Source organism: Canis lupus, chromosome 29 (genome assembly GCF_003254725.2).
Source record: "Canis lupus dingo isolate Sandy chromosome 29, ASM325472v2, whole genome shotgun sequence".
Classification (NCBI taxonomy): domain Eukaryota; kingdom Metazoa; phylum Chordata; class Mammalia; order Carnivora; family Canidae; genus Canis; species Canis lupus.
This window is the reverse complement of record NC_064271.1, coordinates 36,929,687-36,948,154: the sequence shown is the minus strand read 5'-3', so window position 1 is coordinate 36,948,154 and position 18,468 is coordinate 36,929,687. Positions and strand designations below refer to the sequence as shown.

Here is an 18,468-nt window from a genome sequence, read left to right as displayed (position 1 = left end):
TGTGCAAAGGAGACAACTAATCTATACCCATGTGGGATGTGGTAAATGATGGGCTTTATCTACAAAAAACAACATTTCAGAAAGAAATTAACCATCAGGTGTGGGTGGGCAATTAACTCCAGACTGTGGAAGCCAGCTCTTTCCTGTAGAATATTCATTAACTCCTTTAATTAAAAAGTATTCATAGTTGCATAATTTAGGAGTGCTTTTCATATACTTCAAAAGGTTCTTGACAGTCTGTGAGTCACTCATAATTTTTTAAGAGAAGGAATTTTCTGTTGATATCAATTAACTATTGAGAAGCAGATTTACATCTCTAATTTCTCAAGAAAACAAGGAGCTATGAAATATTTAGAACAAACCACAACATTCTCCTTGGAAAACATGTGCACATATTATCAGGCACGTCATTCGTTCATTCATTCCTTCAAGCAGTCAGTCTATACAGACGTATTCAGGGCTCTGAATGGTGTCCTAAGTAAGGCAAGTAGAATGGAAACAAGAAGGATGATGGGCCTTGCCCTCAAAAGACTCACAACCAAAGCAAGAAACCAGCTGATTGAACTCGTAATATGAAATATTCTCAAGGATGGAAAAATTATGCACAGAGTGCTAAGGGAGATAGAGGAGTGACCTGGTGTGGTAAACAGAATAATGGCCCCCAAGGATGCCCACATCTTAATCCCCAGGCCTGTAAATATGTTGTTAACATAGCAAAAAGAATTCTGTGGCTTTAAGTTAACCACCTTAAGATAGGGACATTACCCTAGATTATCCAGGAGGGTCCAATAATCACAAGGGTCTTGATGAGAGGAAGGCCGGAAGGTGGGAATGAGAGAAGATGTGGTGGTGGAATAAGTCAAAGAGAAATTTGGTTTGAAGATGGAGGAAGGGGCCAGGAGTCATGGAATATGGATGGCTTCTAGAAGTTGGAAAGAGCAAAGAAATAAATGGATTCTCCTCTAGAGCCTCCAGGAAGAATATAACTCTGCCAAAACTTTGATTTTCTACTGTGAGATTCATTTCAGCCTCTAAAACTGTCCTGTAAAACTTAAGAGAATACATGTGTGTTGTTCTAAGCCACTAAACTTGTGGTAATTTGTTACACTGGCAGTAGAAACCAGTACACCTGGGTTGCTGGTTTGGGGGGGTAAGGAGTGGTGGTGAGGGCAGGGAACTTGTTTTATTTTATTTTTTATTTTTATTTTTTTGGGGGGGGGATTGTTTTAGACTTTAGGATCTGTGACAGCAGAAGTCACACCTGCCTTCTTCACCCTTGACCATACAGTGCCTGTCATGGTGCCCAGGACTTAGTGGATGTTCAGTGAATACCAGAAACCTCTGCTGTGGGCAAGGGACACGAATCAATTAATGCAGGAATAAAAAGAAGAATAGAACGCATGAGCTGAGATCTGGAGAATGTGTAGAAGTCAAGCAGGGGAGAAGGGAAGTGGAGGTACACTTGGAAAACCAGAACCCTAAGAGAGATGTGCACAGGAGTGCCTCTTGGGAATGGCACAATGGCACTACAATGTTTTGGGGACACAGTCTCCACATAATAATGGGACTTTTCTTCACATGTGAGCAATTTTTGTTTTCATTCAGATGAATATGATGACTGCCATCTTATAATTTATATAGCTGGTTTCATATATTTTGATTATTCAATCAGCTGCTCAACTACAAATCTTCCCCTTCTGTGAAAATTATTGTCAGGAGAGTGGATTTTTTAATTCTCTTCCCCTTCCAGTATGCATGCCCGCCCGCAACAGAGACCTGAGTCCTGACTCTGTCCCTAACTAACTGCATGATTCAGAGCAAGTTCGTTAACCCCTATGGGCCCCAACTTCTTGATCAGTAAAATGAAGAGTATCCTATCACCTATTTGAAAATGGAAGTACAGTATTTACTTATTACCCTTTTTGGAGTTATCAAGAAGAATGTCTTTTGAAAACTGTCAAGTGCTATACAAATATTGTCCATCATAATTTTCATTCGCTGACCAAGTGTTCATTGGACCATGAAGGACAACGCAGTGAACATTTTGAATTCATTTCTTGCCTTAAAACTCTAGTTGGAAGGAAAATATGCAGAATAAGAACAACTCTGTAACCATATAATATGTGACTGAGTGAAGCATGTGATATCTCTGCTTTTCTATTACTATGGTCTCCGTTTCACAGCTGAAGATACTGAATACCAGGCTGCGTGGACTGTACAGTCCCCCGCATGGGTCTGGTTGACTTCCTTCTCTACCTAATGGGATTGCCAAGCAGTGTGTCCTTCAATTGACTTGACTTCTCTACTAAATCTTGAAGATATTATAAGGTTTGGATTGGCAGATTGAGGAGATGGTGCCATTCAGGAGAATCCAAATAAAAGCTCAGAGCCCTGGATGACTGCACTAGGTATGGGGACTGATTTATCAGACTTGGACAGAAGACATGTGTGATGTGGAGTAAAAGGGAAAGCAGTTCAAGAAGATAAGGAAGGGCTTTGGGTGGTGTGCTGAGGAGGAGTGGGCACTCGATCTTCAGAAGGAAGCCTTTAGGATGAATCATAAGACAGATTTTAAAGTAAAGATTAATCATTTACTTTAATCAACTACAGATTAATTTCAGATTAATCTGTCATTACATCACAGAGCACAGTACAGCCAAGATGGTGATTACATCTCCTCTTGCATGTTAACACCAACCGTCTGCAGTAGCTGCCTGCAGCCCCAGGTTGAGAAGATTCTCAGGCTACCCTGGCTCCTTGGAGGACATGCCTTGATCTACTAGCTCTGGTTGAGGTGAGCATGGGACACTGGATATTTTCTATCCATGGATTAAAACCAAGAATGTCTCGTAGCAGAAAAAAAAAAGTACTAATTCATTTTGCGCATGATTAAGGACAGAATCAGAGTCACAGAGTGAAAATATAGAGGTAATAAAACCAAGAGTTATAGGTTTTAGTAATTAAATGGGAGGAAAAAATCAATAACATGAACAGTAAGCACATCCTTAGCATTTAAAGCACAGAGAGGGGAGAGTAAGACGGTGTTTCTGAACAAAGAGAGATGAGAAGACCCAGGATACCCTAGGGTGTCAAAGAAGGAGAGGAGGAGGATACTGGGAGAAATACTCTTTCCTAGTTCTAGTATCAGCTAATTCTGACTATTACAGAAGGGACACAGCAAAGGTGACGATGCCCATCAGCTGCTGCCCTGTGAAAAGTGGACCTGGCCTAGTGAGAGGCAGGGGTAAGAACACCCTTAAAAAGTTTCTAGATAGGCAGGAGAATTAGGCATTCAAGAAATGGTCATTAAATCAGTACTAGAGCAGTATTGTGCAAGCATTCTTTGAGAGCATAAGGCAAGAAAAAAGTAAATTTACTACACAAATTCAGAAAAGACCAGAGAAGCTGACATCCATGTTGATGGGGGTCAATGCTACTAATTTAGGTATTTATATAACATTTATGTTATTCTACTCTATATGTTTATATGTTCATTCAGAATATATTTTATATACTAATACAGTAAGTATTAGTTATATGTTATCCTCTTATATAAACATTCCACATGACCTTTATTCATTGTACTGTTAATGGATATTTCAGTTGTTTCCAGATTTGGGGGAATTATAAAGAAAGCTACTATGAACAATTTTGTATGTTTCCAAGTACGGATATCAACAGATTTCTTTTTTTATTGTCCTTAGAAGTATGAAAATTAATGTAAGTCAGACTTTTCTGATTTTTAAGTTTATATAAATGGATTTGGAATTTTATAGTATGCTTCCTTTGTCTTGCTTTTTTAAGCCTATTATGTTTTATTTTTTTTTAAGATTTTATTTATTTATTCATGAGAGACACAGAGAGAGAGAGAGAGATGCAGAGACACAGGCAGAGGGAGAAGCAGGCTCCATGCAGGGAGCCTGACGTGGGACTCGATCCGGGGACTCCAGGATCAGGCCCTGGGCCGAAGGCAGGGGCCAAACCGCTGAGCCACCCAGGGATTCCCTATTATGTTTTATATAAGACTTTTCCAACTTTCTTTATTATAAAAGTATACCAAATAATAAATATATCAAATAAAAACTCAAGTGCATAATATACCACAGTTTATATGTGTATCTGCTACCTTTTTTGGAAATATGAGTTGTTTTCAGGACAGTTTTGAACAGTTTTACAAATAATACTGTTGTATTATAATATACAACATAATATACTGTTGTATATTCACAACAGAATATTCTTACTTGTGTAATCGGCTACACAAACTCTCATTTCTTCAGGTTGCATAAGTAGGAGTGGAACCGCTGTTCACAGGGTATGTATATCTTTAATTTCATACAGTTTTTCCAAGCTGTTTTCTAGGGTGTTGTAACAGTTTACCCCCCCACCAGCATTGTAGGAGACTTCTTATCCTACATTCTCACTACCCTTTGGCATTCTCAGACTTTTAAATATTTACCAATTATATATATTTATACACACATACACATATATACACACATATATGCATGTACCCACTGTATATATGCATATATATATTTAATGTTCATTTCTCCAGTAATTACTGTAATAGTCAAGCATATTCTCACAAGTTTACTGGTAAATTTGAAAATGCATGCTTCATGGCTTTTCCTCATTTCTTTTGGGTCTTCTGCCTTTTTTATTTATTGATTCATAGAGGAGTACAGTCCTTTCTCCATGTTATATGTTATATCTATCTTCTTCCATTCTGGCTTGTCTTCTCATGCATTATTTGGTGGCTTTCATTAAACAAAAACTCTTAATAATGATGTAGCAAAGTTTAAAGATAATTTTCTATGCTTAATACCTTGCATATCTTGTGCATTTTCTCCTATATTCACTTCTAAATTTATACTTTCTTTACCACTCTTGGGATATTGATTCACCTGGTACTGATTTGGGGATATGGTATTTGAATTGAATGAATAATTTCACTCATTGTAGACACATGATTGTCTCATCATTGTATATTAGTAAGACTGTCCTTCCCTCACTGCTCTGCAGCGCCACTTTTGTCACAAATCAAACACCAATATGTGTGAGATTTCTCTCTCCTTTTGGGCTCTCTACTTTGTCCTAATGATCTGTTCATTTATCTTGGAACCCATACCATACTGCATTGATTTTTAGAGCATTATAACGTATCTTCATAATTAAGAAAATATTCTCTCCCCCTTGTTCACATATTTCAAGAGTTTTTTGGCCTATTCTTGGCCTTTTCAATTTCTACACAAAATTTAGAATAAGCTTGCCAATTGCCATTAAAATGTCCTATTGGAATTTTAATAGGGATTAAATTTATGTTTATAAATCAACATAAATAAAACATATCTTTTCAATATTGAGCATTCTAACCAATGGACGTTGCAGTTCCTTCTATTTATTCATAAACACCTAAGTGTTGCAAGTATTTTTAACACCTTGTAATAAGGTTTTACGTTTTCATCCTGTGTAGGTTTATACATCTTTACTTAAATTTACTTCTAAAAGAAAGCAGGAAGTGAGATAGAAAGAGGAGAAAGAAGGAAAGAAGAAGATGGAGGAAGCGGGGAAGGAAGCAGGAGGAAGCGAAGGAGGAGTGAAGGAGGAGAGAGAAGACAGGGGAGGAAGAGAGGAGTAGAAGTAGAAATGAGAAGAGGGAGAAGGGTAGAATAGGGAAGGGAGGAGGAAGACGAAGGGAGGGAGGTGGGGCAGAGAGAGAAGGATGAGGAAGACAGTAGAGGGAGGGAGAGTGGCAGGAAAAGGAAAGAGGATTTATTCTCTGGTCTATATTCAAGTTAGAACACTTAGATTTTTTGTTAAGCTAACTCACCATTGCAGTTGCCATTGGATAGAGAATTGAGCAACGTATTTTGTTCACACTGAAATGAAAATGAATATAAAGAAGAATAACATTATAAAAATTCACTTCTGTCCCTGAAAAAAAGCACATCTTTCTTTTCTCCATAAATAATAAAAAACCTAGGCTCCAAATATTATTTTTCACTAGTCTTTTTTTTTTCAGAATGATAAACACAACACAATGAAATAATAAAATGATCAATGGTTCTAAGTATTTATTAGCTCAATAAATAACTTGCATTTCAAAGTCAGACTATCTTGTTTAGAACATTTTCTGCAAGATGAAGTTTGTTTTGACTTTTGATCAGGAATCAAATATTTGCATCTGTTTTCATGTAGTGGATCCAATCAGAAATTAACCTCATTCACACAACATTCTCTGAGAGAGAGCCATTGGCCATATATTTCATATTATATGAAAGTGAACTATTCATCTACAGCTCCATGAAAATGCCTGAGAAACCATCCTGATTTATGGAAATGCTAGGAAATGAAAATAACTCTGCATCCTACAATTAAAGCTCTTTGAAACTGACAATAATTGATGCCTCTAATGAGATCACATGCTATCTTCTTCTCAAATGTTGATGATGATGATAGTAATTGATATTTTTGACTACTTACTATACACCAAGGTCTCTAATTTAATTATATGATCCTTAGAAAAAGCCTATGAAGTTACTCATCTCATTTTCCATAGGAAGGAGCCAAAGATTGGAAAGGTTAAATAACTTGACCAAAGTCACAAAGCTAGTAAGAACCTTGGCTAAAACCAAAGCTCATGCTTTTCCATTCAGAACCTCCTGCTCCCAAGCACTACATTATACCACTTCTCCCATCAAATCAGTTTCATCTTAAGGAACATCGATTTTCTCTTGATACCCAATGGTGCAGCTTATATACTTTAATTCTGGCTCTGACCGTTATCAGCTGTATTTCTACCAGGTTATTTTACATTTCTAAATCTCAATCTTCCTTTTTTGTAGCATTCAGACAATGCCACTTACATCATGGGGCTGGTGATGATTAAGTTAGTCTAATTAAAGGGACTAGCCCTTGAGAGACATTCAATGAATGTGAGTTGCTTTTCCTTCTTATATTTAATCTTGTCTGATATCTGCAAAAGAATTTCCAATAATTTATGTAGATACTCCACCCTCAAGGAGATGAAGTATAACTCCATACTTTTTATGTGGGGTTGCACATAGTGATTTGCTTCCAAAGATTACAGTATGTAAATGGTAGAAACAGTAAATTTCCAGTGAGGAAACCTGACAAATCCTACAACTTGCAGGATGATCAAGGTTAACAACAAGGAACATCATGTTGATAGTGTGTACCTTTGATATGATGTGATGAAAATGGTGCTTTGCCTCTATAGTTTTTACTCCTAAAACCCCATATCCCTGGTTTTACCATGCTAAATTCCAACAGAAGGATATTCTACAAAATACCTGACCAATACTACTCAAAACTATCAAGGTTAACAAAAAGGAAAAGCCTGGGAAACTGTTACAACGAAACAGAATCCAAGGAGGCACAACTACTATATGTAATGTGATATCCTGGATGGAATTCTGGAACAGAAAAAGGACACTTGGTAAAACTAAAGAAATCTGAATAGAGCATGAACTTTTTAGTTAATGATAATGTATCTGTATAGGGTCATTGATTGTAACAAATAACATCACACTAATCCAAGGTGTTAATAACAGCAAAATTGTATGGTGCAGGGTGTATAGGAACTGTCTGTACTAACACTTTTCAATTTTTTTGTAAGTCTTAAACTGATCCAAAAATTTAAGTGTATTTAAAAAAAAATACCTTGTCTGAGCAAAAGAAAATTTTGGATAAACAGGAGACTGAAACCTCCTTTGCAAAGTTAGATCACAAAATGGCTATTATTATATGAGTATAAGGGAAAGGAGGGGAACTGAGTGGTAAAAATTAGAGAGGGAGACAAACTCTAAGAGACTCCTAACTTTGGGAAACAAAGAGTTGTGGAAGGGGAGAAGGATGGGGGGATGGGAATGAGGAGGGCAATTGATGGGATGAGCACTGGGTGTTATACTATATGTTGGCAAGTTGAATTTAAATTTAAAAAACTGTATAAAAATATATAACCTATATAATAAAGAACATGAATCCAATAAACACTTGCACCCTCAAATCTAAGATTTTACATTCAGGAAGATATTTAATGATGACATATAGGAAGCATATTGTCACAGCGTAACAAAACAGGAAATCCTTTATCAGTTTGTGTTTTGAATATATGATTCTTCTTGCCCTCGGGTGTTTTAAATGACCTTCCATCACTACCATCTACCATTGAAAATGCAGCTGCAAGAGAAGACCAAGGACCCAGCAGAGCACCCCAGTTTAAGACAGAAGCATGGACCGCTATGCAGAGCACAGTATATCCTTTAAAACTCACAGTGTGAAAATAAAAATAATATTTGCATTATTCTCATTAGAGTGAAACATACTCTCAAGAAATCCTTTCTCACCACCATAAAATTCTGGGTTAAAGAATCCCTTTGGAAAAAATAAAAAAATAAAAAAAAAGAATCCCTTTGGATGTCATTATGTATCAATAACCTAGATTCAATGAACTCTACTTGATTATTAAAACTCAAATTTCTTAAGTCCCAAGAAGGTAAAAATCATATATGTGGAAACTCTTCTCAGAAGGCTGCATTTATTATTAGGTTTATTTCTGACTTAATATGCTACAAGATAAACCACATGCCAATTTTCAATTTCTGAAAACACCTTAGTCTTGCAGGAAAATATTCTACAGGAAATATTATCAATTATCAATACAACAACTGGTTATAAAAATATTTATGTCAGACACTCTACTAGACATGATAAAGCCTACAAAGAAGCATATAATTTCAAGAAGTAAATTTGCAATTTGATAAAATAAGACTACACTTTTTTTTATGGGTTAATCAGATTATTTGGAACTGTGGACGAATTTTCCCACAATATTAATGTGCATGGTGGTTGTGAGCTTACATCAGCCACAAGAACCTGCCTATCTCATGAAACAGCTAAACATTGCTATGAAATAAGCATGGTTTTGTAAAAGAAAGAGGCCTTGTGTCCAATATGAACAACTAGGAATGTATGTCCATCTTTGTCATGAGTGCAAGTTCTCAACAAAAATCACAGGTAGGGTTCCTAATGATCTGCTGAAAGTGACATCCTAAAGAGTATAGTGAGAGGAAAAGACAGGGCTGGAGAAACACAGGCAGGGCCAGCCTCATAAACTTGCAACTTATGTGGTCCCATGCTTAGAAGGGTCCCCTACTTGGTTGAATGCTCTGCTAAAGCCATCTCGAAATTCTTAGTAATTGTTGAACAAGGGCCATCACATTTTCATTTTGCACTGTGCCCAGCAAATTATATATCTGATCCTTTGTTTAGGGCCTCTGTGGTTTGGATCAGTATGAGACCCAGAGGCAAAAGCATAAAGCTGCAAGGAACAGGATTGTGCTACTGGACAGCTCTTGAGATTCTAGACATGGAAGTCAATACTTCCTGTCTACCTAAGTGACTGGGGATAACATATGCTCAAGGATACAAGAAGAGACCTTTGTAATCTGGAGTAGTAATGGAAAACTTCATGGAGAAGGTACTACTTGTGCTCAATCAAACTAATATTAGTTAACATTTTATAGTATTGAGTAGGCCAGATAGTATTTTGAGTGCCTTACGTATATTAACCCATTTAATCATCCTGATTATAGATCAAGAAATTGAATCACAAAAGGTTTAATTAAATCAGTTAAGTTCCCACAGCTCATCAATGGCAAACCCAGGCAGCTCCAAAGTCCATGCTTAAGGGCTTAATTAAGGATTCAAATAATCACAGCTTATTTACATAAAATCAACCTGATGTACATTTGATATCTCTGTTAATGAAGATAACTTGTGGAGATAAAGAATGCTAGTTTTTTAAAATAATGTCATGATGATAACAACAGTTTATGCTTCTCTGAAGTCATATATCATATTCTACCCCTTTTAGATTTGGATCTGACTCTTCTTTCTCTTGGTAAAAGGTCTTTTAAGCTAAATGATTTGTCTTATTTGTTCTTCTCAGGGTTATAGTACCTAGTACACATATGTGTGTACTGGATACATATGCTGAATGAAATAATGAATGAATGAATGAATGAATGAATGAATGAATGAAAAAACAAATGAATGAGAGTGATTACCTAAAAACTAACTACAAGGACCCAATGAAAAGTATAATACAATATAAGGCTTTGCTGAGGGAGAGGTTTCCAAGCACTCTTAAAAATGTATTATATTTCAAGATTCCTATCTTAGTATCATGATATAAGGTTATTTTTAGTACATTGTTGTAATCATGAACTAGAGGATCCTACCTTGCTGACATCATCCAGTAGCTGGTTGCTGGCATTTTCCTTTTGGATTATGTTCATTAGATCAGTATGAAACTTCTTTGCATTCAGGAAAACAAGTGGGTTGTTTATTGAGATAATCTTCACCTGCTGCGAGGTTTCCTTTTGGAGGAGAATAGGAATAAATTCAGAGTTCTGAATGAAATAAAAGAGGATAACTCTATCCAAAGAGTCTAACTCTTACAAATCCAAATGTCACTCAGTGATGGAAGCAATCTCTTAGCCAAGGCTGTCATTATTAAAATCTATTTGGAGAACTTAATATACTATCATGCTTCTTAGGAAAAATATGTAATTCCTCTTTACTAAGAAACATTAAAAACCATGAGATGAGTCTGCATCTTTTCAGAAAATGGCCTTTATTCCTACTGATTTGAGGAAGGCAACACCCTAGGATATCCAAAGAGTACCAGGAAGCCCTGTTCTCCCAAAAGTACCTCTTCCCTACAATCTAGAAACTCAAAATTCGTTCACTTGACCATCAGTATTTTTTTAACGAAAATACGTCCTAAAAGATCAACTCTCAATTATTTACCTCAAAATGACATAGCTTTCTTTTGGCTGAAATTATAAGCTTACAAGTGCTGACCAACAGTCCTAATTAGGAGAAAGAAAACAAGAGGTAGTATCGGAATATGGTTTCACTGTGGGCAGGACTAGGTTACACTGGATTGCCAGGATGCAGGTAAGAGATACAGGAAGAGAGAACAAAAGGTGCCTGCTTTGGCCATTGCCCAGGTCTTCGGGCACCAATTTCAGGATGCAACTGAAATCATGCTCTCCATGACTTTTGGGGCAGGGGTCTGACCTAGAAATGGAGAAGATGGTAAGTTCTGTGAAATAACTCCTTACCAACTAAATAAAGCAATATTCCTTCAGGCGTTAGTACGTGCATAGAAGAGGAAACCCAGGGAATAGTGAAGCATATGGGCAGAGAAAAAAGATAAAAGAAAGAAAATATTAGGTTATTACTCTCAGCTTCCTCATCTTTTACAGTAGGTACATTTTTAAACTACATCCTCTGAAAATATTTCTATGGCTATACAACTGATTAGACTTTAGAAAGTGAGATTTGCTACAAATAAACAATTCCAGAAAACAAAAGCCTTAAGTTACCAAATTAACTTTTAATCAAGAGTAAACTTATAGGCAAAGGCAAGTCAAGAAACAGACTCCTAATTATAGAGAAGAAAATGCTGGTTACCAGGAGGCGGTGAAGTAGGGAATTGGATTAAATAGGTGATGGGCATTAGGGAGAGCGCCAGTGATGAGCACCGGATGATGCTTGGAAGTGTTGAATCACGATATTGTACACCTGAAACTAATATAACGCTGTATGCTAACTAACTGGAATTAAAATAAAAACTTTTTTAAAAAGAGTAAATCCCGTACAAACCAAAAATAAAACAATTCTTGGGCCTGTCATATTTAGTTATCACAAAGCCCCACATCAGGGGCACCTGAGTGGCTCAGTCGGTTAAGCGTCTGCCTTCAACTCAGGTCATGATCCCGGAGTCCTAATATCGAGCCCTGCAACAGGCTTCTTGCTCAGTGGAGAGCCTCCTTCTCCCTCTCCCTCTACTTCTCCCTCTGCTTCTCCCCCTGCTTGTATGCTTGCTCTCTCTGTCAACTAAATAAATAAAATCTTTTTTTTTTTAAAAAAAAAAAGCTCCACATCTAAGATGGACCCACCAATCATACCACGTAATTGGGCCAAATTGTTATTTTAAGTTCATAATTTTTTAAAAAAACAAGTATTTGTTTAGGAATAGAGATTCAAATTGTATCAGAAAAGAAATTCTCAAAGGGGTTGAATTCACCCCAAAAGAGGTCTCCCAAGTCAAGGATGAATGTTTCACAGGAAGAAGGTGGAAGAGCATGAACAGTGGAGAGGAGTAGCAGACCGGCTCCACCTACCATCTTATATGCAAATCTTCCTCTTAGCTTTCTCTCCCTCTTATTTTTAATACAAAATATTAAATAATTAGTAAAGCGTAATGTGCTAATAAAATTAAGACTTCCGTGTGACATGGTTATTATTCAAGTATGTGACTACACTGAAACCAGTGTTTAAAGACACAGAAGAATTTTGGCATTTTTATCTTCCTACAAATCCCCTCATTCACTTGCCCACATGTTTAGCCTGAAAAGAAGGAACAGATTAGATAGAATGTATTCTTCTATAGAATCTTCAAGCTGAAAAATGGACAAACTGGAATTCTGTTTCAAAGCTATGAATGTCAAGGCTAACGTACATAGCTATATGTGTAGGGTGGATACACAGAGGGTTCTAGGGATCCAAGACCAGTCTGGGACTTTGTGTGAGCACTATATTCTCATGGAAAATTTAAAGAAAATTAAAAATAAATTCCCATCACTGATGGAAAACTTGAGCCCTGAACATTCTGAGGGCTCTGGACTCTAATAGCTCACTATGAAGCAAATTTTTTCACACTTATTAAAAACACAAGCCATAATGTATATAAATATTGAATCACTATGTTGTATAACTGAATCTAATACGATAGTGTATGCTAATTGTTCTTCAATTTAAACACACACACACACATGCACACACGTGTGCATCTGCATGTGTTCACACATGTTCCATTTCCCTGAGTGTCACAGAAGGACTCCTGATGCTACTTCCTACTTCCAATCTACTCAGAAAACCCTGACAATTGGTCCTTCTGGTGGGAGGCCAGTTCTCTTTGTTTTGAGGCCAATCATGAGGTACTGAAGCAAGTGAACATGATAAATAGAGAAAAAAAAAAATGGTTAGTCAAACATTTACAAAGCAGGTTCAAAGTGAGGCCATATTTTTAAATTGCCAAAATATTTAAGTCAACATTTTTTCCCCTCGTTTTAAATTTGTTTTGGTCATCTTTCAGAATAAGAAGCTAGAACTCAAACACCATTGGCTTGCCCAACCATGGAGAGGGCAAGACAATTTACATAAGCTGTTTTCTTAAAAAGATGTCCACTGTGCAAGAAACCAATCCTACTGGCATTCCATAACCATTGGACTTAATTACCCTCTGCTAATAATACAATCTCACTGTGTTACAAAAAATAAAAGCAATACTATGATCCAATCTTGCTTTATTCCCTTCCCTATTTATTCCCTTCCCTATTTATTCCCTATCTTCTTGTATCATTTAATTTGGAATAGACTATTTGTTTAGTTTGACTATTTTATGCAACTTAGCTAATGAAAAAGAGATTTCCAAATGCCTGAACTAATCTGGACCATGATTTCACTGTGAGCTGTAGTTTTATGAACCGTGCTATCATCTTATCTGAATGCTAATACAGGATTTTTGTTGTTCTATTGATTTGTTGCATGTCAACTGCCACATGTATGGTGGTCACATATACCACTGAAAGTTCATGCTCATTAAAAATAAAATTATGTACTTAAAATTATGCTTTATCTACTTATGATACCTTAAAACTATCTGAACTACAAAAATTGTTAATTATTACACAAAGGAAAAGTAAACTTACGCCATCCGTTTCTATCTTCACTTTCAATTCCATTTCTTTCATGTTTTTTATACTCAGAGTCTTTGCCCTAGAATTCAGGAAGATAAAAAATAAAATGACATTTCCTAATCACTACAATAACAATGAAAATGTAAACAGGATGTCATTTCATCTTAACAATTAGAACATAGCTATATTGATTAAAATCCTCTATCCCGTTTGTTCATAAAACATTGGTAAATCTGTATTTCTCTGAGATCCTAAGGAATAGAGAGTAACGCTGGAGACATTTAACTAGAGATTAATAAATATAATTTACCTCCTCTGGGTTCCCAGAGCCCCGTATCTCCAAGCCACAAGAGGTAGATTGACAAAAAGAATTATAGGAGAGTGTATAGTGTTTAGGAAAATCTTGTTTTAGGGGAAAAAGAAGTAAAGAGGGATCAATGGCAAGATAGGACCAGATACTGATGAATCTACATAGACAGATTTCTACAGAAATCTCTATATAGACTCATGGGGGTAACACTTGACATTTTTATAAGTATATTATTTCACAAAGAATTTCAAGGGAAGGATGAGAAATGAGTAGAAGCATTATCAGATGATGAACACTGAGAAAGTAGAAAAAGAACTGGTCAACATAGTGGAACGGTTTCCAGAAGTTCAGTAAAAATCTCCAATAAATTATCTAGAAGAAATTTATACATACATATATATAAATCTGCCTTCTGAAAAATCAAATTTACTGATGTTATTTAATTTTCTAAATGATTAGATTTTATGTGGCCATTGAATAATATGTCCCCTTCACCTGATTTTTAAAAAAACAACAGCTCTGTGACACAGTGTATAGCTACGGGTTAATTTACTTACTTTGATAGATTTTATATATTCTATTTTATAGTGTGGACAAGATATTTCTTTTCATTAAGACAAACATTGTTATATATCATATATATATATATACTCTTTCTTTTACTCTCTAATTCTCTGATACCAACTAAAACATGAGTGTAGCACTAAATATTCCACAGAAATAAAAGTGGCAATACCATTTACTTTGCTAATGTGTCAAAATAAACAGCATTTAAGATCTTACCTTGGGAAGCGACCAATCACGATAGCTATGGTACAGACCACACCGAACAGCAGCCCCACATTGGCAGCAAAGCATATTGTAAATACGTACGTACTGACCCAGATGCCCTGGAAGAGAAACAGGAAACAGAAGAATTACCCTTTGGTAATTCTCATCTTTCTCATGATTGCTAAATTCCTCACAATCTTATTCTACAACATTCCTGTGACCAAATCTCTCAGCAAGAATAGGCTATTTAAAGGGTGGTAAACAGAGTCTGGAAACACAGAAACAAATCCTGGTTCCATCAGACTCCCAGCAGTAAAGGTGGGGAAAAGGCACATCCTTTCATTTCTAGGAACTGCCAGCCCTTAGTTCAATTCCCAGCAGCCCTTTCTTTCAGATCTGTAAATAGTTGGTTGATAACACATGGTTCAAAAGCATGCCATAATTTTCCAGTTTTCTCAATTAATGGAATAATATTATAAGCAAATGTTAGCAGATTTTTGGTCATTCCCCATAATTTTTGTATTCTAGGATTGCTAATGTAGTCTATTACTATGTAAGACCCTCAAAGGCTAATGGTTAAAATGATTGAATCTAATACTACCAATGTCACTGTTAGATCAGCCACTATAAAGATTGTTATAATTTTATTTGCAAGAGGCAACCTCTTGTGAAATTGTGAAAGCTGAAAAATCTGGGCCAACTTAGTCCTTGGGAATATTTCAAAAGATTGCAAGAAAATTCTTTCTCCTTTAGTTGGGACTCCAACATTATTACAGTTTTGCCCATTACCTGAAATTACAATTTATAACAAGATATTGTATTATAGTTGGCATTTCTAAGTTTATTGCTGGCAAAAAAAAAATCTTTAAAAGCAAAATAATTTGTGAAATCCAGAAGGTTATATTTTCTAAACACAATTTCCTGCATTTATCAAATATTAGACTAACAAAATATTCAAGCTGCCTCTTTCCCCCAAACTATTTGCATTACTCTACCTATGCACAATTCTAAGTGGATTTCTTTGTCCCAGTGGCTATATGAGTACTTTAAAACATCTTCAACAATCTAATTCAATCTCATATGCAAATGAAAAAGTTAGAAACTTCTCTATAATCTGAAGATAGTGCAGATTCTTGTAGGGGAGGGTGAGACAAGTTTGAAGTAAATGTTTCTAAATAGCATTTTTTACACAAAATGCTTCTCCTTTGTATTATTTATCTAAATGGAGCTTGAGTGGTTCTTCATGGTGAGCTATTTTGAAAAGCTAAGCCCTTGGAAGCAAATGGAGGGATATTTACCTATAAAATTCCTTTTGATATAGAAGAAACAAACATTCTAAAGTAAAAAGAGAAAATATATCTTAAGCGTTCTCATGTTCAGATCCATCACGAAGAAATGTAATGCTGTTAGCACTTACTATGACATCATCCTCAGCCTGTCATCTCATAGATTAGACACTAAAATGTTTTTCCTCTATTCAGATGAAAAGACAATCATTTGAGTCTTTTATACATATACAGTGTAATTTTTCCTCCCTAATGTATTACATAACGTAAAATGCTTCATCACATAAGGCTGCAAGTTTTTGATCATTACTTCAACTTGCCATGATTGCTTTGTTTCTTACTCATCCCTTAATGTGGACTGAACCCCCCTGGGTGGGGCAAAATAAGACCTCACCAAAAGCTTTATACGTCTGATTCCTCATGGCCGATCTCCATGATTCAATATAGCAGAGGGAACTGAGGATCCTGGTCCCTGCCGTTTATAAAAACCACAGAGCCCAGAGGCCATGATTCATCAGAGCAACCAAAAATTTTGGTACCATCTGGTTCTATTTTTAAAGTATATTTACTCTCCCACAACATCATCTATTGTAAGTTGGGTTCACAATGCTTAGTTATTTCCTGGGGCTACATTTATAGCTTTGAAAAAAAAAATATCAAAATGTAAATTAACAACACAGACCAGGGAAACAGTTCCATTGGTTAGAGTGAGTCCCAACACTGTTCTGTAACAATGTCTGTTAAAGATCCAAACATTGGTTGTCACAGTTGTAAGGAATTAGTTAACTCCTAGGCTCTTATTTTTTTCATCATGTGTTCCCACTTGATCCCTTCTCTATTAGCACTCACAGTCCCTAAACACAAGCTAACCCCAAAACTGACCTCAAGCAGGAAACACATAAACACATAAACCCTTACACAGTGGAGCCTCTACTCAATCACTTCACCTCCTCCTCATCTGTTTTGGTGATTGATACACATTATTATATTCCTGTAGATGTGAATTCTATTCCCACTGTTCCGTTACTCAAACCCAGCTCGATTTGGCCTTGGATTCCTATTTCCTCATTACTTCAGACAGGGTTTTGATCGACAGCTCAAAGTGGAATCATTATTGAACTATAAACAATTTAAAGAAATAAAAATTTCTAACTTTTCATGTGATGACTGCTTATGTGATGTTTTTTAAACTTTCAACCTTCAAATTATTTTATGTATATCCACAGCTTCACTTCCATGATATTTTAATATATTCTATCTATTGAGTAATCTGGACATATTCTATCTTCTGGGTTATATAACCTATATCCAAAAATGTCTGTGCAATAGTCTCACTACAAATGCTATGTCCTGATCATATTCCATTCATCCATGACTTCTCACTGTTGAATTCCTTAGCAACTTGGAAATACCTGTCCACTTCAACCTTAGGAGGCTTTGTTAAACTAAACCCAACGTCTCATTCAACCATCATCCATCTGTAATATCCATGTTATCTTCCTGAACCATACTTTTTGCCCGCACCATACTATTCACTCCAAGTTTTCAACTCTCATCTCTACATAGGAGACTACCAGTTTTGAGCTATTAAGCCATTTTTCAAACTGTCTACTGATATCTTCAAACGCAAATGCAAACTCATTAACTTTACCCCAAGATCTCCCCTTCCTTCAATGTTCTCTTTCAGTTATAACTCTAATATTCTTCATGACACTACAGTCAGAAACTGTGGAATCATATTTACTATTTCTCTTTTTTATCTACTCGTCCAATCATTTCCTATCAATTATTAATTTTAAAAATCTCAAACCATGCCCTCTTCTTAATTCACTGATAATGGCCTAGTTCACACTTTCCTATGGCTTGCCTAGACTATTCTGACAGCCTCCTACCTAATTACCTGTGTTTGTTATCCGCACTGTAAACCATTTGCTATACTGCTTCCAGGATTATCTTTTTTAAAAGTATTGATTTAGATAGGATGTTAAAGGTACTTTTACTCTACTACCTTTTATTGAAATCCATCCAAAATAATATAAAAAAAACTGAATATATAGGGAGGAAAACCCAGCCTCAAAGAAACAAGAACATGGTCACAACTCCTAACTACAAAATATGGTGTAGAGTTGCCGAAGACTGTGAAGTTTGTAAAATATCAAGGTGGATACTGGAAACCAACACATCTGCCCTCAAGTTTTAATCAATTACAGATTTCTTCATGAATGTCACAGTTTTAAAAATTCTATATAGTAATTTTCTGATAAAAGCTCTCAATTCTTTGGGCAATGGTGGGCTACAAGAG

At 35.9% G+C, this 18,468-nt stretch overlaps 1 protein-coding gene across 1 annotated transcript in view; it reads right to left on the bottom strand.

Moving 5' to 3' along the window:
- The window catches only part of SLC26A7 (solute carrier family 26 member 7), a 112,877-nt gene that overhangs the window by 13,276 nt on the left and 81,133 nt on the right, over positions 1–18,468 (bottom strand). Inside the window, exons 12-15 of the mRNA XM_025433614.3 lie at positions 14,893–14,999; positions 13,812–13,878; positions 10,269–10,406; positions 5,834–5,882 (exon numbers count right to left, since the gene is read on the bottom strand). Of these exons, the coding sequence (XP_025289399.1) occupies positions 5,834–5,882; positions 10,269–10,406; positions 13,812–13,878; positions 14,893–14,999 (361 nt within the window). The remainder of the gene's footprint in view (positions 1–5,833; positions 5,883–10,268; positions 10,407–13,811; positions 13,879–14,892; positions 15,000–18,468) is intronic.